Source organism: Numenius arquata, chromosome 4 (genome assembly GCF_964106895.1).
Source record: "Numenius arquata chromosome 4, bNumArq3.hap1.1, whole genome shotgun sequence".
Lineage (NCBI taxonomy): Eukaryota > Metazoa > Chordata > Aves > Charadriiformes > Scolopacidae > Numenius > Numenius arquata.
Window position 1 is genome coordinate 45,555,416 of NC_133579.1, and position 24,829 is coordinate 45,580,244.

A 24,829-nucleotide genomic window follows, 5' to 3' on the forward strand; every position below is an offset into this window, starting at 1 on the left:
CATTTATGCAGGCAGTCTTTTATCAGTCTCCAGCAAAGCACTGACTAGGATGAATCTCTCTCCTCTTCAGAGAGCTAAACTTGCTTTTTGCTTTCCACAGTTTCTCCACTTTTATGGGTAAAATAAAAGCTAAAGCATTGATTCTAGGCATAAGGAACTGTACTGTTTTCATAATGTTATTACTTTATCTTTTAAATGGTGTCTTTAGCTATTATAATCTTTGAAGGATTTCCCAATGGGCCGCAAACTGATTCAGAGGCCTACTAGGTTCTTGAGGGAAGCAGGGATATTTTACCACTGAGCTGTCATTATTGTAACAAGACATTCAGATATGTGTGAGGGTCCCAAATTTTAGTGAATTTTTTTTCATTTTTGGCAAAAACCCCTAAGATTCCTGATTTTTTGAGTGTGCCATCCAATAACTCTAGCTGTAACACATGATGCTTAGTAAGGACCCTCTACACAGGTCCAAAGGATTTGGGCCACCAGCAAACATGTCTGGGGCTCTTAAAGAGACCAAGTGGTTATTTCAGATAAAGCAAAGCACAACATATTCAGAAAACAGATGGCCCTGAAGGAGTGCTCTAATATTTTATGGATGTGGCTGGGTGGCTTTTGTTCCAACTAATGACTGTCCTGAACAAACTAATCAGATACAATATTTCCTCATATTTTACACCAGCCATCCAAAATCCTTGCCCTTCTAACAAGCTTCTAGCACTTTGCACTCTGCTGCAACAAAAACTGACTCTAATACTTCAGAAATTCATTTTCTATGAAAAGAGAAATGACATTATAAACTGTCATCATTTTCAACATGAACAACCATAACTTTTTTTTTTTATCAGAAAGCCGCCAAGATCCTCAAGCTCTAATTCTTCATTACCAAGGAATCTGCATGTTCAGAATTCCATGGGAAAAAAAAAAAAAAAAGTTGTTTGTGTACGTTATAAACAAGAGTAGGTGTATCATATGTGCTGGAGCCTATGATTCAGAATTTGTCCCTAGCTAAGAGCAGCTCCATCGAAATTTAAAAGGTTGGGAATGCAGTAAATAGTGGAGTGACATTTAGTTTTGAGTTTCTGTGTAGTTAAGGAAAGTATTAACGGCTTGTATTGACCTCATCTGCTGTTTACCAGTAAACAGAGGAAAAAAAAAAAACCAAACCCTCAATATTTATGAATCTGCTGTCTCAGAATTCTTCAGTGCATGATTTGAGTAAATGTTTTTCAACAGTAGCTTATACATAAACTACCTTTTTTTCCTCCTCCATGTTCAATATCTGCAATTCACAGTTCACATTATGCTATCACTAAAGTTGCAGCGGAATGTTCTGCGCTTGGATATTCTTCCCCCAAAACTCCAACAGCTGCACACATTCTTTGTCACATGCAGTCATTTATGTGAATTTTTGCAATAGTTTGTCTCTGTGATCATTTATTGAGAACATGTACCAAATGAAACATAGATGCAATATTATAATTTATTTAGTCAATTGAGTACATTTTTTGCATAATTTCATTAGTTCTTAACGGAGACGTGCTAAGCTAATTTGGGACACACACATAGGATAAAGCAAGTCTGCCATGAAGTTGGCAATTACCAACATTCAGGCATGCAAAAAGTAAAATTAAGGGTGGGATTCATCTCACCTTAAAATATAGGCATGCACAGTGTAGCTGTCTATAAATGAAGTAGTCATCTGAACTTGAGCAACAGTTTCATAGTAAAAAACAGCCCTTTTAAAAATATGGTTTATGTCACCCTAAAGCAAATGTCTAATGTAGGTCATACAAATACAGCCCTTAATATACTGATTTCTCCCTATTGACTATAAAGGCTGCATGGGAGACAGACATCTTAGCTCTCATTACAGTCAGTGGGAATTTTGTCAATACAAGCTAGGGAGGCTAGAATGACTAATTTGATCAAACAGGAATATACAGTAGAAGGAAAAATATCACTCTGTTCTCCACAGCCTTTATTGACTAAATTTCGAGGGGAGGGGAGGGGAGGGGAGGGGAGGGGAGGGGAGGGGAGGGGAGGGGAGGGGAGGGGAGGGGAGGGGAGGAGAGGAGAGGAGAGGAGAGGAGAGGAGAGGAGAGGAGAGGAGAGGAGAGGAGAGGAGAGGAGAGGAGAGGAGAGGAGAGGAGAGGAGAGGAGAGGAGAGGAGAGGAGAGGAGAGGAGAGGAGAGGAGAGGAGAGGAGAGGAGAGGAGAGGAGAGGAGAGGAGAGGAGAGGAGAGGAGAGGAGAGGAGAGGAGAGGACCAACACAACAGAGCATACAAGTAGAATTTTATTTTCATTTCAGCCAGTCAGCCTCTGAAAACATCAGGTATGTTTTCACAGCTAGAGACATCCCTGCAATTGATCTTTGAGAGCTCTGCTACAGGACAGGGCTTTGAGCCAAGTTTCATTATATCTCTTCTTGGCTGCATTTCAAGTCACTCAATAACCCTTTTTCCCTTTTGCTCTTTCTTCCCCTCTTAATTTTGTTCTCAGGACCCACAGGGCTAACATTTTACAGTAATTCAACAAAACATGCAATGCAAGAAACTCGAATCTGTGAAACCACTGCCCTCTCCCCTAATCTAACTGCAATGAGGTCAGAAGGGAGAACAGCCTAGAGAAATGTGGATTTTGTACAGTGACCCTTGGCATTCCCTCTTGCTGTGAATCCAAGTTCAAATGCCCCAATAAAGGAATTGTCATACTGGGGGGGAGAATATCCTCTGTCCAGTTGTGTCCACAACCACTAGTTCCTACCGTAATTTTTTAAAATTTTACTCCAGGCAATTCCAGTACAACTGGAATTACTATTCTTGTTCCTATGAAGATCTCATCCTTTAGTAAAACATCAATTTATTTTAGTGTTGCCATGCAGCACTGAGTACCACAGGCTAACTGCATGACAGTTATAAATGTGTCTTTTTTATTCCACAGAGAGATACTATTTAAATTAAATACATAGTTCTTAATTTTGAACTCTATTATAATAGCATGTATTTAAGAAAAACAAACTAACCTTCATCACTGTCAGCTTATTCCAATGTAATATACTGTTATGTGGTGTGTACTCATGATTACCAGTTGGTGACTTACTGGGAAACACAGACTATACCGAGGTTGATGGGAACGCTGGACTCCTTTAATTGAAGGCAGACACATGATGCACACACATGCCTTACTGGACTGATATTGCTGAATTGACAGAAACCCCCAACCCAGGAGACTGTGGAAAGTGGTGGGGGCCAGGGCATGTGCTCCTGGGAGCTACTTCGGGAGAAGAGGAGGGAGCAGAGAAAGCGAGGAGCACGGGAACAAACACTTCGGGCAGGCAGGGCAGCCGCGGGAGCGCAAGGAAGACCAAAGCCTCCTGGTGTTTGATCTGCTCTGATGAAGGGGACCGTGCTTGTTCACGCTGCTCAGAAACAAGCAGTGCAACACACAGCAGGCACTTGACTTTCAGCTGTTCCTCCTTCTCATGGAAACAAGCCCCAAAATGTCTGAATATCTGCTGAGGGCTGTATAGAAAAAAAGGTGACAATATATACTGCTTCTAATCTTCTAATACACCCCAAAATTTCCAGGGCTTTCAAATGCTTACTCCTCATCTGCAGCCAATTTATTTTCCTACTTCTGATTTGCCATGCTTTTTTTCTTTTTTTTTTCCTATGTAATAAAAGATAACTATACTAACTAAACGGACATCAGCTGCACTTTTGACCTGTTTCTACAAGACAAATTGGCTTTGAAATATGAGTCTTTGCTGCTATCTCTCAACTGTTTTCTACCCTCCACACCCCTTCAGCAGCAGAGCATGAAACAGCTTAACTTATCTGCAATACTTTAAATTGGTAAATATTGCCATTGATTTCAAGGGAATGACCAGCAAGCACAGAGCTGTCTGATACATTAGGCATGATAAGATCATGGCTTTCATGAGGTAAAACATAGCCTAGACAAACATTTAGCTCTTACCACACGAACAAGTACTCTCAAACTGAATATGCAATCACATATGTAGGTGAGTTTACCTCAGCTATATGCTGCCTTTTCTATGTTTGCTTTCTATGGAGTTACACACTGGACTACTGAAATCACTGTTGAAAATCTGTTTCAAAGTTTGGCACAATGTTGACTGTGGAAATTGAATCCCGTGTTTATGCCCCTGAACATGCACTTTTATAAAGATGAATGCACACAATGTGTAAACCAACTAATTCTAATTTTTACTAAGACTACACATATATTAATTTTACATATAAGCTGGGCCATTAAGAAAGTAAAATGTTAGGCCATTTATAAACATCAATTAATTCAAATGAGAAAATCTGCTTATTGATCCTCTGGATACAAAACCAAAGTAAACATTTCTTAGGAGTTACTGCATGTGGAATACTTACTCAGTCTGCCTAAATGTACTGGGCCCAATTCTCAAAGGAACTGTTTCCATTTGGTGCAGATGTATCTCCAGTGGTACTGCAGTGAAGCAGTGAATTAGGACTACTGTAAATACTGGAACTCCATTGCCCACATAGCTCAGAACTCTCTACAAGCTGTCAGAGCCCTGAGAATACTAATAAAGCCCTAATGGCCCCAACCAGCCTCACCTAGGACCTCTACGCATACCCATGGGCCCAGGAACTCTATTTAAGCTCTGCCAGGGACCTTCAACCCTTGCCTGAGCTGTGCTGTTGGAGAAGTGCTGGAGACCTTGTTCCTGGGCCACCATGGAGCCCCTTGGTCTAGACCTCAACATGTGAACTGGCTTCTGGCCTTGGCTCTGTTGCTAAAGACCTGCCTGCTGACCACTTAACCTGATACTAGCCTTGGCCTGTGGCTTGGCTTCCAAGCTGGACCTCAGACCTGCCTCATCGCCATGATACCACCTATTATCTTAGACTCTTGGTTGGATCTGGGAACAATCTCCAGGCTTGCCCTGCTCCCCTACTGGAGGTGGTGGGACGGGCCCTGGCTGGCAAGTTTTCCAGGATTCTCTGCTTTTTAATCTGAAAAGATTTATCCAAATATTTGGCCTGACACTGACAAAAATCCTGGCAAATAAGTGATGCCTCATTCCTCTATCTGCTTTACAAATCATACGACAAAACTTCCCAACATACCACACACCTTACGGAAAGAAATTTTAAAAGTCCTTTAAAAAAACCCACAACCTTTAAAACTATCAACACACATCAGGGATAACTTAAAACCAGGGGAGAGGCAGGAAGGTCAGCTGTGAGCAAGCTCGTGAGTGAGAGGAAGGTGCAGGGCCCGTGAGAGTGAAGGCGGCTTCAAGGAGACAGGAAACAGTAACAGACAAACTACGAGAATAAAAGACATCCTGCAGTAAACTCACAGGCATGTACATCCCAGATTGCTGCTGAACTGGACGGAGAGGGAAAGGACAAGTAACCTGCAGGCTACAAAAGCAAAGAAACATAAGCCTGCTGTTCCATCAGCACTGTTACATACCAAAATTCAATCCTTGTAGGCTGCCTGTTATTTCGATTCATTTTTATGTATCACCTTCCATTTTGTAACTGCTTTTTTTTGTGCACCCATTATCTTAATACTGGACATTTTCTCCTATAATTATGGAAGTATTTCTCATGTTTTTCTTTATTTCTCTGAAACTCCTTATTGGACCTTTATTCCATGTCATATTTAAGACGAACGACTACTAACCTTCTTAGTCCACCACCAAAAAGTCTATCCAAACTAAACTCTTCTCTTCTATATTCAGTTTTATTATATCCTGCCCTGGACTGACCTCTCAGTTCAAGAAAATCAATAACTGTTACTCATGCTGGGACAGAGCTATGTAATGGCAGATATAATCCATAGTTGGTGGTGATGGCTTTTTGGTTGGTCAACCGATTTTCAGAAAGCAATTTAGAAAATAAAAAAATGCGATGCAATGGTAAATATTCATGGCTCTGTAACAGCAAGAAGTGTTCACACGTTCTGTGATACTGATACTTTACATTTAAAGTTAGAAAGACCAGGTCCTTGATGATCTGTTAATACATAAGTGTGTGATGCAATTTTCCTTCAATGGAATCTTTTCATCTGAACAAATACCAGAGTTGGTGTTTAATTAAATCCCTCACTGAAACTCATCTTAAAGGTTACTGAATCTTGATTTAATCCAACAGCAATATAGGACACTGAATCATCCATACAGAATTACTGAACTAAGCTGCCAGTGTATAATGAGAGGAAAGATATCCACATACATCTCTTGGAACAGATGACTACAGTACTCCAGATTCTTACATCAAGAAGCTATCTAGCTCTTTGGCATGCCTCGGGAAACAATATAATGCACCTAACAGTTGCAGGCTGTATGAATATCTTCCAGTTTGATTTGAAGAAATATTTAATTCCTGTTAAAATTCCTAACACATAAATTACAAATTAGAGACATTAGGGTGCATGTAAAATGGAATCAGGGCCCTGAACTTTATGTTAGAGCGCTAGGGAAAAAATACCTAGACTGGTTCCAAAGAGGTAGATGGTGAAATCAAAATCTGAGTTGATTTGATCTGCTCAGGGTTTAGTTTATATACAAACAATTTTAAAAAAGAACACCCTGAAACCTTACTAAAAATATTTGATTTCAAGTTGTATTATATTTATTGAATATAAAACAAACCCCTTGAAACTTCCTTTCATGTTATACAGATGCTTAATTCATTTAAGACAGAAAAAATGAACTGACAACATCAGTAACATAGTGCTGTGACCTTTCTATATTTTGCTCTGAATTTCGGGTCTTGAGGCTGGGCAAGCTACAATTCAAACACGCTGCAATCAATTTTAAAAGAGAATCAATTTTCAGGGTCTCAAGGGACAGCAGCACATTGCTTCAGCACAATTCTCTGGCACTACCAGGAGCTCTCAGCTGGCTCGGGAGGGAAGCAGCTAAGTGAAAGATGAAAGAACTGCTGCAGACCCATAGCCTTGCTAATGGGAATCCTGCTATTGTGCAGCAGTAGAGTTAAAGAGAGAGTGAAAGGAAAGGCAAGAGAAAAACAAGGCAGATAAAAGAGAAAATGTCCTGTGGAATACAGCTGAGCAGAAGAAATTAAAACAGATGGAAGAAAAAAGATAGCTCACCTCTCCTCACGATTCTGTCCCACACAGACGCGTCCTCCATGTCGAGGGGTTGGATTGCTGCAGGAACGCTGACGAACTTGAAAGCCTATTCCACAAGTGGTACTACAAGGTGACCAAGAAGTCCATGGTGTCCAGCCCCCATTTCTGGTAGAACAAAAAGCTCAGGCTCTGTCATCTGTTATACATAGCGAATGGCTGATTAGGTGTGACTGACAGCAGAACCTGGCCCATTAATATATCTGAAGAAGTCATTAATTCTGCATCGTGTTCCATTTCTTAAAGAATATTGGACTAAAATAAAGGTGCTCTGATCCTTCCATATTCCATGCTTTGTAATCAGCAACTGTTAAGATGACCACATTACACAAGAAACTAAATACAAAGATACGAAGCTATTTTGTTGCTTTCGGTCACTTTATTCGGGGTAAACTTCATCTGCAAACTCCTATATCAAAGTTCTGAAGATAACTTTTATTTACATATTTTTCTAATTATTATTTATGGGTCTTTTTTTCAGGGAGATTAAAATGTCAAGTTTTGCTACCTCTTCTAAAAGGAGAGGGATTAAAGGAAAAAGAGTAATAAATAAGTGTCAAAATGCATTAGTTCACAATTTCAACAGGACACTCTGATAAGGCACCGGATACCTTATTTGCAATGTAACAAAAAAAGTTAACAGAATTCACATGCTATACCCTGCATTTGTGAACTTTCGGAAAGGGCAATCCTGTCCCTTGCCAATAAACCCTAGGAAAAAATATGCTGTACCAAACATCTCAAAAGGAATTTCATACCCTATTCTAAGCGAAAAATTATATGCCTCAAGCAGTTCTCAAACCCTTTTGATGGTTAGCTTGCAGTTTCTGTATTGGTAGAAGACAAAGAGAAATCAAGAAAAATAAAAATAAAACTAAACTATAATGAATTCTTGAAGTTCCATCATAAAAACAAAAGTTAAAATAGTACATTACGTGATTTTGAAATGACTTTTTTTAACAATGGAAACTAATTAAATCCAGTAATAAAAATGACATGAGATTATTCAAGTAATTTATCACAAATATTACCAATTTAAATTTCACTCATCTTTATGTCTTATTGTTATAAGGGATATACGAGTTGATAACACAGGAAAAAGCTTTTGAAAAAAAAAATCAGCTATCATTGGTAACACAGACAAAAAATAATATCTTTGTCAGTGCAATGTATTACCCAGTTGGTAAAATGAACAAAATACCTGGATATCCATGATTTCTGGGAATCAATTACTAATATTGCAGTGTTAACAGAAGTAAGATGTTAAAATAGTAGTGTAATACTGCCAAATCAAGTCCCAAATCAAGTTCCAAATTGCCTTCTAAACCTGACAGCAAATAACTGTTGTTTGATTGTTCAGTATCTCACAGCATGCTTATCTTTTCTACCATTCTTCTGATCTGATGTTATATACTATATTTTTATGTTTTTAATAATTTCCCTAACATCGACTATTTCCACTTACAGAGCTTGCAGTTATCTTTTGCAGAGGGATAATCAGTTGTATTCACTACCATAATGTGCTTCTGATGTTTATTAAAAAAAAAAAAAGCAGACAAAAGCAGACTCAATGACAAGAAGCAGAATGCACCAGCATGTAAGTTTCATCTTGAAATCAAAGTATGTGTAATGTTTTAAATTAACTAATGCAGTTCACAATATGCAATGTTCTCTTTGAAATGATCTGCTTTCAATGTTTTTTTCTGGGAGTGGTTATGTGCCTGAGGAAGACAAAAGAGCAGCTGAAGGGTAGCATATAGCCTAGTAATAGATCTAGATGTCACAACACAACCAAAAGACATAATGAAAACATTTTTCCCAAGGCAGAATGGGGAAATACAACAGTGACATGAGAGCTCCAAAAATGTAAACAGTCCTGACTTCCAGAAAAAAAAAGTTTTATGACTACAGAACTGAGAAAGTTTCATACTTTGGACATTACTTAACATTGAGGTTTTTTTTCTTTCTGAGCTTTTGTTAAAATTAGCTGAGGACAATATTATTTGGAACACAGCATTTGAAATCACTATTTGCCATCTGGCTCATTCTCTCTCCCACAAAGGCTGAGAGATACTTTCTAATGTCTCATTTGCTGTAGGCATTGATATGAGCTGTTTGATGCACAGAAATGGCTGCATTCCTCATTGCAGATGAGATTTCAAAGGGTAGATTCTATTCTGATTAAGTTAAAAACTTTTAAACCATAAACGATAGAACCTGAAATTGTTTTGTGTACCTGGAACAGTTGGCGATCTCCATGGTTGGTCCTTCACACAGCCAACCTCCACACTGAGGAGCAGGACTGTCACACACACGTGTCCTACAGAGGCAGGAGCCAACACTGGCACCGTCGGTGTGAGTACAAGGTTTCCACTGTGACCATGTTCCAAAATGCCCATCCACTGTCAGATTCCTCATCTAGAAATAAACACAACAGAAAGGCTTACCTGAGGCCTGATAGTTCTTTCATACAACCTATTAATTCTGCAATACATGGAGGTACAGCCTTCAGCTACTGACAGTAAAAGCCTCCACTGGAGAAGTACACCCCTCAGACAGCAAGCTCCCCTTATAATTTCTGTACCTTCATAATTGCCACCACCTCCAACCAATGTGGGCCACTGAATGCTACCACTAAAGCAATAACAACAATCACAACTAACCGTCACCTTTCGTAACCATGCCTGCCTACAGTGATTCAACAGAAAGTATAGTTTCACTTTCTCGACTATCTTCTAATGACAGCATTCCCTATTTCCTAAAATCTACCTGTGATTAGGAACCTGAATACTGACTGTAAACCAGCATGCGCAAGAATGCTTGTGGAAACCCAAATCTAGATCAAAAGGAAGAGGCAGCAGAGGATAATAGTCCAGGACAACAAAATTGGATGAGTCAACCTCAAATCTCCATGATGACTGTCTTTTTTTGATAACAGTTTTTTGAAGCACGTCATATAGCACCATTTCATAAAACTGCAATGTGATTTTAAATATGAGTCTCTCTAAACATTAGATGAATTATATGTATAAATGCTAAAACATCTTACAAAAAGCTGCACCTAACTACACGATGAGACAGCGTGCTCCTGCTGAAGGCAATTCTCAACACCTTTGGCTGGAAGGGTCGGACCATTCTCATTTTGACTGGAATGTTTCCATCCTTGCAGCCATAACACATGTTAATAAGAAATCTTTACTGTCCAGCTGAAACAAAATGTGCTTATGGAAATTGCAGCAGCTTCCATGGTTACTGGAACTTACAAAGAAAATGGGGCTGGACATGGGGAATTCAACTCTCATAATAAAGATAGGTTTTCATATTCTTAATTCTTTTAGCAAGGTGTTAATCTTGACAAATCTGTGATCATAAATGGAAAAGATAGTCACTTTTTCACTTAAAAACTAAAGGATTTTCCTTTTGATTGTCATATTTTAACTTTCAGTCAAAATAGCAGTACTAACGAGTGTAGGCTAAATAGCATTTAAATTCACTCAGATAAAAATAAATATGTATCAGTTGTAGTCATGCACATTTTATCAAATGTGTAAGAACGTAACACTAACATTTGCTTATATATTGAAATAGGAACTACAGTAGTAGATTGTCATGAATGATCTTTAATGGTGTCTCCATTTGCAATTTTTAGCATTTTTTCATTTTAACAGTGGTGAGGGAAGTATACATTTCACTAATAATTTGAAGATACAAGAGATTCGATTGCAGCACAAGACATGTTTCCACTGCCACACTGGGTGTTGGCTGATTCTTTCCACTGTGGCAAAGGTTCCATAATTTCACTATTAATTACATTTCTCATGATTTATTTTTCACAGCTATGGCTTCTCCACAAAACAGGCATATGTGTATTCTGCCAGCCACAACTGACACAACCACAATTCATCATTTCAAAATTCTTCTGACAAATGTTTATTGAAAAGAACTCACTGACTTTTGCTCATGCACAGTATACATTGATATTCTTCACAAAAGAAAATACTTACTTCTAGTTAAGCAACAAGTAAATCCATTCTCTCTTACACTGCTGGTCTAACAAATACAGAGTCGATAAACTAGCAATGATATGTCACCAATCCAATTAATGTCAGAGATATGAAAACGTCTTTACTGCTTACTATTTCTATGCTACACTAAAGCATCTTTACTGTTGCACCTAAAATTATAAACAAAAGCTACAGTTGTCTATGGGTACCATAATTTATATCAGGTGGCAGGGAAAGTATTCATAGAGCTTAGCTTGAAAGCTTGAGCTGAGAAGCACATACTGATGGCAGGTTTCTCTTGAATTTTTCCCCCTTACTCCTGTAAAGATCATCCCACTGCAGTCTCTGCTGTCCTCCATGACTCACCTGCTCTGTCTCTCTATGACTACCTCTTTTTCACAAGTGATATCAAACAATTTCATCATAGGACTATCAGAAAGAAAAATGTACTGATGAGGGGCCTTTTTATCCCTCACCAGAACCTATGCCCATTAATCTTTCACCAGCTGACATGCGTCAAGCAGAAAATCACAACCAAGCAGACAATACGGCTGTACTTTCCTGGCACTGCTACGCTCTGCTTTCCCTCTCTACCACCTTGTTTTTGTCACCCTTTCCCTTCTGCACATACCTTTAGTCCCTTCTTCCTTCCTAATGTACTTCAAATATCAATCTTCTTTGACTTGAGCCTCTCTGCACCCACCTTGACTTCCTGGTTTGTGCCTCTGCACTCTGAGTCAAGGTCACATCTTCAGCGACCCAGTCCTTAAATCTGCCATGAGCTCTTTGGTTTGAGATTATTTAGTGTAGAATTCAGTGGCTCTAGAGTATTTCCTGGAGCTGTTAATGAATTCAGGTAAGATTCCATACTGTACTCTTTCCCTGCATGCAATGTTTGCTACAGCTGTAAAAATAAAGCCATTTCAAGTTGCATACTTATGTAAAAAAGACCCAAAGCACTTTTTAAAAAAATATTTTTACTTTTCTTGTAAAAGCTCTTTGATAATGTCAGACAGTTTACTTTTAAGTGATGGATTGCAAGTGGTCCCACTAGAAAATAATTCGGCAAAACAATGAACCTTCACTGCTATAAAAATATTGGATAATAGGGATATCCGACCGATTGGAAGAAGCTCAAAATAGATGCATGTGCCATGGCATTAATTACTATCTATATTCATGCACAATTGATGTAGTCATACCACCTGAAACAATGACTTAAAAAAACAACTTGAGAATTAAATCAATGCAAGATAACCAAAATAACGAAATTTGTCACAAATTATCTTCTAAATTCAGAGAGACAGTAACACAAATGCTCAGCTACCTCTCCTAGTCCCCTCTCTGATCTACCATGACATGCCAATTAATATTCAGATATATGAATATTTCCCTAGGAAATAATTTCTCAAGTGCAACGGGTCACACTTTTAATTTTGGGTTAAGCTAGTGTATAAACAGGCCTCTCTCTAATCTGAGTTTAGAAGAAACTGGTCATGCATTAATCTCACAAATTTTATATAGTGTTAGAAAGATCAGTGCACTTTTACTAACAATTAAGATATTGGGACCAAAAGAGGGAAGGTAGAAAGCTTCTAATATTCTGTTATGTTCTGCCTGCAACATTATCTTAAATGTATATAGCAAATGTCAAGGATGCACATAGCTCAGTTGCCTATAAAATGAAATTAAGTACATCTTGGCTTACATATCCTGAGAATACAGCACATAAAAATGCTATAAAAACAAATATTTGAAAGCCTCACTAAGCAAAATTGTAACTGATAGCAGTTTGCCGGATTACAGTGTTATTTTAGAGGAAAGTGCCTGTGAAGTTTCCAAATTTGTTCAATAATGAGTTACTTAGAGTTCAAGTTTTAAGATAGTAAAGTGGTAAAACCACACTTTTCAATTTAGACAGTTAATTCTAAAATTTTCCTTACATTATGCAATCCCAATCGTCTCAACTCCAAAATTCCTTTGGAGGCTTGCTAAATCTTTTCCTCTCTGATATGCAGAATAAGTCTCACAGCTGCAGATGAATTTCTGAAAAATCTTTGGTGCTCTGCCGCTTTGGCTAGACTGTCAGATCCTACACAACCGTCATATATAATTGTTTTTCTAGTTGAACAGAACAGAATTGAATTTTCCTTTCTAAACCATTCCTCCCTCCCCATCTGCCCCCTCTTGGTGTCGTGTTTTGTATCAATGAAAGAAAACAAGGGCAAATGCCAGAATTCAAAGACTAAGCAGTAGGCAGACTGCTTATTCAAGTAGCAACCAATCAATTCATTCCAGTAATCCTTCCTAAAACAGCAACCCAGCTCGGCCACTCGCAAACCCTCCACATAACCACGTTTAGCCTGTGGGATTATTGCAGGAAGATACAATATACTCCATGTACTTGGAAATAAATATAATGTACAATGCATCTAGTTACTTGCCAATCAGGGAGGCAAGGACTGTGTTATTGACTGAATCCAGACTTTCTGTGAGACAACAGCTATGTCTATATTAGCAAGCGATATGCACACAAACTGCAAATCTGGAAAATAAAACACTTGGTGTTGAAGACTTGACACATACACCATACCTATTTTGTGGGCTTACTTTGGTCTCACTCTGGCCATGGATCAAATGCCTACTAGGAGTCAGAGCACATTTTTGGTTTAATTTCATCTGAAAGTAATGTGCCTTGTGTGCTTCAAGACTCCTTTGTGATGTGAACCAAAGAAAATGGGAAAAATCATAGTATTTGCCCCAAAGTTGCTAAAATGCTAACGCACATGAATCCAATGCATGCCTTTTTTATTAGATCAGTATTTGAGAGAATGGAAGCAAAGGACAGGACAAGATATTGTTTAAAAAAATTTCTATTTAATGTCAAACACAGTCAGAACACAGGAGCTAGTTCTCACGGACCTCAGGATCAGTGTAGTGATTTGTATCTATGAGGCTGCTGCAACACATGTAGAGATCACAACTGAAAGCTCTAGTTCACTAAACAAAGCCCAGCTTAAGAGATAGGAGTGTCAGTAAGATGTTAAAAGCAGATTGTTAAACACCTGAATAGAACATGGGTGTCGTACGAGCATAAATTCATAGATGCATGTGCTCCAGTGGTGAATGAGGACAAGTTCAAGAAGTCCTCATTAGTGATGAAAGCAGAATTGAGTTGGAAAGACTCCCTTCTCCATGGGCAGAAGGCAAAACCAAAGCAGCACAAGTCTCCAAAGGAGAGAACTTAGTAGTACAAGGAAGATCCTTCTTGACTCTCTTTTTGTGCTCTTTTGAGTGAGGAAAAATAATCAATATGAAAACAACACTGGAACCACATTAAAAAGGAAGGATACAAATCAACTAATCAACTTTTTTTATTTATTGTATTAAATCTATTCAAAATCATTTTTAAAGAGAAGTTAAGCAACTGCAAATATTAACACTAAGTTTGTTATAATTATCACTCCTGTCATTTATGTGAGTGAGACTTAACTCAGACAATTCACCCTTCCAATTCATGAACTTTGAAAGATGTTATATGGCTTTTTATATTAGCAATAATGATCCTAAAAAAAAAAGATTAAACCACTAGTGATTAAACTTTTTCAAAGTACAAAATGGAGAAAAATCCTGCAGAGAAAAGCATGTCAATATCTCTAATGTTAGTGAATGTTTGCTTTCAAGGTGGGAACGTAGACATTATAGGTAAAAAATAACTACCTTTTGAAAGTACTATAAATAATTTGATCATATTATGTAAGTAGTTTGATAAGAAATAGAAAATGAACTAAATATTCCGTTAAGATCTGATGGGAACAGCTGAGGAAAATGGCATTAAATACAGTTTTCTGAGCTTAAAAAAAAATTATGTCAGCTCATTTTCATGAAATTCACATGGAATCAAAAGTTTTACGGAATAAATGAATGTATTTGGACTTACTGGACACACAGTAATGCTTTGCTCCCATTGACTCATGCTCAGACTTTCTTCTAGTGTTGTGCATTTCTTCATCACCATGTCCCAGCCACAATAAGGGTCTTGGGATCCAATGCATGCACTGTGGATGAAAACAAATCAGAAAACATGAACATTTATCTTCGTCTGTACTGGCCAAAGATGTCTAAATAACTATCTGGCATCTCTTCATATGTCATAGGCCTAAAATAGACAGTGAAATTGATCCCTGTTGTGGTATGGCACAGATAAAATGACAAAACAGAAGGAAAATTAATTTGAATGCCTACACAAAGTTAGGAGTTCTTTTAAATGCATAGATGAATTTCTGGCTGCATGTGTGGTATGTTGTCAAGACTGATAATTGTACTTAATTACTAGAGAATTACAAAAATTCATAAAAACTGTATGTTGTCTACTCCAAATAAAGAAGATTTCAGTAGCTACAGTTGTTAGTCTTTTCTATCAGTTTTGGAATTATAATTATCATCTTTGCCATAAATCATATGACAATGTCTACTTTTTGAAAATTAATTAGAAAACTTTCTGATTTGTTTTCTGCACTGCTATAGAATTCCTGGAAATAAGTTCAAATGGGTGCTGGTGGCTGCCGTCACACCTCTCACATATCACATGCTGCCCTAGACATTCCCTCCTAGTGGCACGAGAGGAGGAAAAAAAAAAGGTTAGAGAGAAGGATGGTAGTCCAGCTTCCTAGGGACCCTGAAAGACCCACTGTACAAAATCATAAGCTCTTTTATCAACTAATTGACAGCTTTCTCTTGCTACTGGTAGGTCAGGTATTAACAGGCAAGGCAATAGGTCTGCAGCTTCATAGCTAAAGATGCATAAGAAAGTAGGTGGAAATCCTGTCATAGTGAAGCATAATATAATTTTTTTAACCCTTGTAAAAATACCTATAAGTTACACATAAATATAATAAATGCAAACATTTTGTCTAGATTATAAAAAATGCTTGATTGATCATTCTTGTTCAACTCAAATCCATGGGCATTATTCTCTCTTTTTCTGTTCACATCACATCTGTCCAGTGAAAGGCCACAAAGATGACTAAGAAACTGCTGCATCTCCCATATGAGGAGAGGTTGAGAGAGTTGGAAGACTGTTCAGCCTGGAGAAGGGAAGGCTAAGAGGGGATCTCATCAATATGTACAAATATCTGAAGAGAGGGTGCAAAGAATGGGGAGCCAGGCTCTTTTCAGTGGTGCCTAGTGACAAGACAAGAGGCAACGGGAGCAAACAAACACAGAGGGTTCCATCTGAACATCAGGAAAACACTTTTTTCACTGTGAGGGTGACTTAGCACTGGCATAGGTTGCCCGGAGAGGTTCTGGAGTCTCCTTCCTTGGAGATATTCAAAAGCCAGCTGGATATGGTCCTGGACAACTGGCTCTAGAGGACCCTTCTTGAGCAGGAGGTTAGACCAGATGACCTCCAGAGGCCCCTGCAAACCTCAACCCTTCTGTGATTCTCTCCTCATAAATCCTGTGTTTTAATCATATTTCTATTTATCTCTGGCATTCCTCATGTAGTTCCACGCTAACATCAGACAAAACACAGACTTACTAATTCCCTAATATGCTATTCCATAATACAATCAGAGCATTCTTAGTACTTATAAATTTCAAAGAATTAGTTTCTACAGTACACTTGGCAACATGGATTGCCAGTACTATATGGGAGGATAGTTCCCATCTGCAAAATGGGCACAGAGTAAGAGACATAACAGCCAAAATTCCCTAGGTGCCCCTAATTACACTGCCAGTCGAAGATAAAGCTTCTGGTTTAGAAGATCCAGAGTTCAGAAGAGAGTTCCCACTGACGGCTCTTGCAGCTGTGAGCACTTAGCATTTTTGTAACTCAGGCTGCACATGTTTCCATTTAACTACCTAGAAAGTGAGGAGGACAATTAATGCAAATTATGGAAAGTTTTAAGTGTCTTGCCCTTCCAGTGTTTGCAAGAAAAGATGTTCAGTGATCTCCTTCAGAGCATCCCTGATAAAGCATGTGCTTTCTGAAAAAAGTATACAAAAAAAAGTTAAAGGATGACACAATGCACAATTGGCAACTTTAGCTGTGCTATTTCTCAAAGTAGAAGTGCTCACTTTTCCAACTTCACTATTTATTTATGTTAAATGTTAATATTTTTAAATGCAGTTGTTATATTTTAGACACTTTTTATTAAAAAAAAAAATAATTAAAAGTCAGTATCCTTTCACTTATAACCATATTCCCTCTTTCCTGGGAGCAAGCTGACCCTTCTCCCACTCTGCTCTTAGACCACGTTTCCTCTTTTGTGTTTGTTTCCCCTTTACTTTCCACTCAGGCAAATCAAAATGGCTTGCTTCTTTCATTACAAGTCATTTAGACGTTATAAGTAGGGCACTAAAAGCATATTTTGATAGTTCTTTTAACTTCCTGGTATCAGAACAGATCCTAGTTTCATGGAAAAAATAAAGTTAAAAAAATGCCTAAAAGTCTTTGCATTGCTGGAACAAAGCATGTTAATCACTCTGTGGGTACCAGACACGGTCATTTCAGTAAGTGAACAGGTTTGGAGAGCATGGGAGCAAGATAAAATGAGGTAACTCTTTTCAGAATTTAGTTCAGAAGGTCCACCGAGCATATGAAAACTACAATTTTAAGAAGTTAATAACTCCACTAACCTCATGCAGTTGACAAGAGGCTAAGTGCAAAGAACTTCCTCCAAAAATGAGAGGCATTAACCGTCTTCGATCTCTTTTTTTTCTTTACACTACAATACATAAATTAATCCGGGAAATATATGAACTGTTCGAAACAACGCAACAGGAAATTTTTCCTGGCATTTCAGTTCACCATGATGGATATGTTAATGAAATGAGGCAGGACCTGGCTTAAATAGCTGCCCTGTTCTCAGGTACTGGCACAACAGTCCTTTTCTGTTCTCCTCCCTGCTTCACATCTCAGAGGGTTTTCTTATTTATTTCTTTTAGATCACTTACTTAGATCACCAATGTCTCTGAAAAGTAGATATATTTTCTTTTAAATGAAAATTAGAGAGGTAATGTGTGGGTAAATTTTTATCCCTATTTGCTTAATTATGTCACATTTAAAAAACATTTTCTTTCCTTTGAGGGATAATTTAATATGTGAATAACAGCAGCTAATTATTTTGATCTGCTATGCCTAGATACAAAAAAAAAGAGAAACAGATAACGAAAAAGTTTACAGACAGAAAATGAGGATAGAATAAAGCTTGTAAGTATGAGAAGTTATTAGAAGTTCTGATAACTTCTATCTGAGGTGTGAAATTTAAAGGGACTATTATTAACTCACAATTACGTGTCTTGACTGTCCTCCATCAATGAAAATTTTATATTAACATTTTTTTAATGAATCTCTCTCCCAAGAGATATCAATAAGAGGAACAGCTTCTGTGTACACATGAAATTAGAAAAGAAATGGTACAAAAGAAAGAAATGGTACAAAATTAAGTTGCTAAGCCGCTTTCTAAGTTGCTAAGCCACTTTTCATCATATTTGAAAAATCGTGGCAATCTGGCGAAGTTCCCGCTGACTGAAAAAAGGGGAACATAACCCCGATATTCAAAAAAGGAAAAAAAGAAGACCCAGGGAACTATAAGCCAGTTAGCCTCACCTCTGTGCCTGGCAAGATCATGGAGCAGATCCTCCTGGAATCTCTGCTAAGGCACATGGAAAATAAGGAGGTGACTGGAGACAGCCAGCATGGCTTCACCAAGGGCAAAATCATGCCTGACAAATTTGGTGGCCTTTTACAATACTGCCACAGGCTTGGTGGACAAGGGCAGAGCAACAGACGTCATCTACTTGGACTTATGTAAAGTGTTTGACACTGTCCCGCACAACATCCTGGTCTCAAAACTGGAAAGACATGGGTTCAATGGATGGACCACTCAGTGGATAAAGAACTGGCTGAATGCCCGCACTCAAAGGGTTGTGGTCAATGGTTCAATGTCCAATTGGTGGCCAGTGATGAGTGGAGTTCCTCAGGGGTCAGTACTGGGACCAGTGCTGTTCAACATCTTTGTCAGAGACATGGACAGCGGGATAGAGTGCACCCTCAGCAAGTTTGCTGACAACACCAAGCTCGGTGGCGCAGTTGACACGCTGGAGGGAAGGGATGCCATCCAGAGGGACCTGGACAGGCTTGAGAGGTGGGCTCGTGCAAATTGCATGAAGTTCAACCAGGCCAAGTGCAGGGTCCTGCACCTGGGACGTGGCAATCTCAGGCAAAAATACAGGTTGGGCAGAGAATGGCTGGAGAGCAGCCCTGAGGAGAAGGACTTGGGAGTTCTCGTGGATGAGAAGCTCAACATGAGCCAGCAATGTGCACTGGAAGCCCAGAAAGCAAACCGCATCTTGGGCTGCATCAAGAGAAGTGTGGCCAGCAGGTCACGGGAGGTGATTCTACCTCTCTACTCTGTGCTCATGAGACCCCACCTGGAGTACTGTGTCCAGCTTTGGAGTCCCCAACACAGGAAGGACATGGACCTGTTGGAATGGGTCCAGTGGAGGGCCACGAAGATGATCAGAGAGCTGGAGCACCTGTCCTATGAAGACAGAGAGAGCTGGGGTTGTTCAGCCTGGAGAAGAGAAGGCTCCAGGGAGACCTTATAGCAGCTTTCTTTTCTTTTCATCTGGGCATGTTTAGTTTGGAGAAGAGGAGGCTGAGGGGGGACCTCATTGCCCTCTACAACTACCTGAAAGGAGGGTGTAGAGAGGTGGGTGTTGGCCTCTTCTCCCAAGGGAATAATGACAGGACCAGAGGAAATGGTCTGAAGTTGCGGCAGGGGAGGATTAGATTAGATATTAGGAAGAATTACTTTACTGAGAGAGCGGTCAGGCACTGGAACAGCCTGCCCAGGGAGGTGGTGGAGTCGCCGTCCCTGGAGGTATTTAAGGGAACGTATAGACGTGGCACTTCAGGGCATGCTCTAGTGCCCGAGATTGTTGGTTTGTGTCTGTTTGTGGGTGGGGTGGGGTGTGGTTGTGGGCGTTTGTTTTGGTTTGGTTTTGGTGTTCTGAGATTTTTTGGGTGTGTTTTTTTGTTTTGGTTTGGTTTGGGGTTTTTTTGTGGTTGGACTCAATGATCTCAAAGGTCCCATCCAACCAAAAATATTCTGTGATTCTGTGATCTGAAAGGAGCCTACAGGAGAGCCGGAGAGGGACTCTTTGTCAGGAAGTGTAGTGACAGGACAAGGGGTAATGGTTTTAAATTGTAAGAGGAGAGGCTTAGATTAGATATTAGGAAGAAATTCTTTACTGTGAGGGTGGTGAGGCACTGGAACAGGTTGCCCAGGGAAGTTGTGGATGCCCCGTCCCTGGAAGTGTTCAAGGCCAGGCTGGATGGGGCTTTGAGCAACCTGCTCTAGTGGGAGGTGTCTCTTCCCATGGCAGGGGTTTTGGAACTAGATGATCTTTAAGGTCCCTTCCAACTCTAACCATTCTATGATTCCATGAAAATGGCTGTCAAATTCATGTAGGTTAGGAAAGTCAAAAATTAGATAGCACTATACATCTTTATCCCTTTTTCCTCCCAAATCTCTGTCTAAATTAAAGCCATTTTACATGCTACTGTTGAAAAATTAGATAAATTTAAAAATTGGTTTTAGGTCTTTCAGTTGACAGGGCCTTTTCAGATATTGACACTGGAAGTTGCAGAGCTGGATAATACATTAGCCATCTCGTCTCTGGAAGTCTACCTTACATCTCAATTTCACCAGACATGAAAATGACTGTTTTGTCTGTTACTCTCAGTAGGCACCAGCCCACATCTCTAAGATTTCACATGATTTGTCCCAGTGCTGCTAAAACTGGCAATTTTGTGCTGGAAGGAAATTCAGGAATAAAAGTGAATTGGTTTATTCTAAGACTCTTGATGCCACTTACCCTGTCTAGTCAGCACTCTCTGCAAAAATTTTCAACAGCTTTTGGCTTCTAGTGATTGATTCTAATTTTCCTCTATGTTGTCATTTCACATTTTTTTCCAAACATAAATGATAGGTAGTTGAGTGTCTCTCCTGCAAGGCATTCATTTGGCATCGATGGTTGGGTATGCCTACTGACAGTCAGGAAACACTCAAACAACGGATTTTGACTGACTGGTAACAGAACTGTAAGTCACCTCACTCTAATGCAAGGCAGCAATAGCAGGTCATTTTCCTCAGCTATTTCATAATTATCACTAAGCAGGCTAGCAAAACTGCTCTACTTCAGTTATGTTTGAGATGATTTATTCAGGCAGAAAATGAGGCAGAAATGAACACCATTCAGAGCAAAATATATTAAAACCCCCATAGTTTTAGACTAAAAAGAATTAATTATGTGTGCTCCAAAGAACAAAAAAACCTTAAGATTAAAAGCTATATCCTCATACCATTGATTTCAAAGAGATTTTTAAATCTCCTTCCAGGGGCAGAACATATTCTGCTATCAATAGACATTGTAAGTGCTAATCACGTATCCTCTTGAGCTGAAACATTTTATGTATAAATATAATGTATGTTCATACATAAATATGAATGTATAAACATAAGAGGTGCATCTTCTGAAACTGTTCAATGAAACATTTTTTCTATCTTTACCTATGCACAGCATTTTGAAGAACAGAGGATATTTGAGTCTCCTGACCCTTTCATATCATTTCTACTGAGATGGCTGAGATAGCCATGCCTGCCTAGTTCCAATTACTGTCAACTGTGATCTGGACACTTCGTATACCAGGAACTGAACTGGGGTCACCATCTTATTTCACAGAAGACAGATTCCTCACTGCAAATTTGAACAGACAACTGAAGATAAAAGTCTGTCTTACGGTCCAAATGCATTGTGTTATCTACTTCTGAATGAATACATGAATCTGATACCGGACTTCTGTACACAGGTACCTATCAGTATTTTCATTACTACTGGTTTTGTAGAGAGATATGTGTGTGTGTGTATATAGATAACTGTTTTGAAGAACGGCAATCGAAAGATATAGATGAATGATGCAGAAGAACATAAATGGTAGGCACACAATTCATAAAGTCCTAGGAGCTCAAATTAAATGCATGTCAAATATTCAGAATCCTGCTTAACCTTTGCCTGTAATGTTAAGAAAAATCAAATGCTTTAATCATCATAGACACTCTGTGTGGACTACTATTGCTTCCTCCTACTTGAATTTCTATAAGGCAATCAAAATCCATCTAGGTACGATTCAATCTTGCAGCACGCACTGACAATACTGGCCTTAAATTTACAAGCTCTTCCCTTCAAATCCAGAATCAGGAATTTATGTATAATTTTTTTAGCAAAATTGTTTATAACACACAATTGTCTGAATACAGACACTTCTGAGTGGCTCTACTCGGAACAAATGCAAAAGACAACTTTCAGACCATGCTCTCTACAGGAGAATATATGCTTGACGTTCATTGTACAGGAATAAAGTCTGAGGCCTCCATCCTTGTCAATCAGCCAAGACAAAGCTTCCAGTCCTCTGATTAGGAAGTTGGAGCCTGGAAACGCCAGTACCACTAGGTGCAGCTAGGGTTTTCAGAGACCTTTTGATGGACTAAAATTAGAGCCTGCAAATCTGTGGTTGGCAAATAGGCTCTGAAAATCTGAGCTACTTACATAGCAAGGCAACCCAATAGCAACAGATTTGGGGATTTTCCCACAAGTTGATGGGTTCCTAGATCAGAATAGCAGTAACAGTGATTCCCCAGGCTGACCATGTTTGCTTCCATATGGCAACCCCATGCCTTTAAAAGACCTGCACATCTTTAGCAGATATAACATAAACAGGGTACACAACTTCTATATCCTTTTAGTCAGCTGTAACCTAGGTTAAGTTTATACTAGAATATGAATCAATTATGAAGACAGCAGGCCCACATATAAGATGTACAACTTGACTCCTTAAAAGTATTAACCAGATAGCAGGTATCTCAACTTGCCATTTTGAGGGCACTGTTACCTCTCATTTCAGAAGTAACTGTAGATACCTCTACTGGCCTGACAATGCATTATCAGGAGCAGATGGCCTTTAAAGCCCCTCGGTTTGGGCTCATAGAACAGGAGCATAAAAACTCCTGTCCTGGAATCATGCCCACAGTTCTCACTAATGCATCAAGAATACTCTCTCTCTTTTTCATACGTTCAAGTCAATAGTGGACTCCAAACTCAGATGTTAATTTTCTGTAAAACTTCAAATAAATGAATATGTCCCCAAAAAGATTACAGATCATTAAGAGAGCTGCAAATAACTCTCATGAGAAAACCAGTGCTACGTAATGGAGAACACTGTAAACTGAGATGCATAGGATATTTGCTGGCCTGACTGTATAACAGTCCAGTATCTGATATGTTAAATTATTTTAAAATAAAAAGCCGTCCAGATTTGCCTTTGTTTGTCCATTCATTTGTTTTTAAACCATCCAGTACCTTTAACTTCTGTTTCCAGAGAAACGCTTGCCAAGTATCAAAAGACTAGTGAAATGACCTCTTGGAAAGTGGGTTGCTTTAAAATATGTCAGGTGATTTTCAAGAAAAACTTAACAGTAACTACATTGAACTTAAATTTCCTCAAACTTTTGGTATTTTTTAAAGCAAAGAAATTAATTACATCATGACATATGAAAACCATATGCCTGTTTTAAATTTTTATTTCTTAGTTCACTTCTTTGTTTAAAATAATATCCTACTAATAAAATCTGAATTGCAAATATGTAGTCAAGTCCATCTGGTTTTCTTAAAACTTTGCAAACTAAAAGGAAAAGACATTTCCCTTTGTCCTCCTAGGGTACTGCAATAAATACATTGGGAATGGGCTGTAAAATTCTACCTGTTTATCAAAATTCCTTCTTGTTTGCCAAAAATGTGTGCTTACAATACGGTACACACTTGCATAGATCACACACTTTAAAGAGTTGTGACCAAATATTTCAGATGCAGCAAAAGGTAAATGCATAGTTTGTCCCTGATGCATTTTGTGGGCCAGACAGACCAAGTAATTTTCTGCAAAAACCTTGGTCCTCAAAGAGGAAGAAAGAAATACAGGTCAACCTCAGATCTGCAGAGCTTCAACTGAATCCTTCTGTCCCCAGTATGGGACTAACATTCTACTGCTTTTGAGCGAGGAAGACTTTCAAGTCTACTTATTTCATAGTTTTGCTGACTTTATTATTGTTCTCATAAGTTCACACCAATTGAAGACAATTTTGCAGTGCATCTAATACGGAAAAAAAGATTTCACATTTTTAAAATGTGTTTATAATCCAGCCTTGTAACCAGGATTACAGTTTATCTTAGTTTGGGAAATTTACAAAGATTCTGATTCTGGAATATTACTCTGGAATCACTAATTCAGATTAGGCCTCAAGTGGTTCCAACATTCTAATGTAGCAGTGACTTTCGCTGATTTAAATTGGAGTAAGGTTTGCATATTTTGAAATAATGAAATCCACCTGGATATCCAAAAATAACCATTCTGGGATGATTACTTCAAAACAGCAATTTCAATTCCATGTGCTGGCAAGCCCTTCTGGACACGTTAGCACCTAGTAATAGTTCAGACCACATTACTGGTTGCTAACGTGTATAATATTACTATATAGAAATCATTATTCTACTATGTAATGATAGCCACAGTGTTTTATTCCCAGGGAAGCAAGTTTGTA

The 24,829-nt window shown here is 38.7% G+C and overlaps 1 protein-coding gene across 1 annotated transcript in view; it reads right to left on the reverse strand.

Annotated features, from left to right (window-relative positions):
- The window catches only part of SEMA5A (semaphorin 5A), a 227,816-nt gene that overhangs the window by 71,061 nt on the left and 131,926 nt on the right, over positions 1-24,829 (reverse strand). Inside the window, exons 11-13 of the mRNA XM_074146236.1 lie at positions 15,106-15,223; positions 9,398-9,579; positions 7,126-7,269 (exon numbers count right to left, since the gene is read on the reverse strand). Coding sequence (XP_074002337.1) covers positions 7,126-7,269; positions 9,398-9,579; positions 15,106-15,223 — 444 coding nt within the window. The remainder of the gene's footprint in view (positions 1-7,125; positions 7,270-9,397; positions 9,580-15,105; positions 15,224-24,829) is intronic.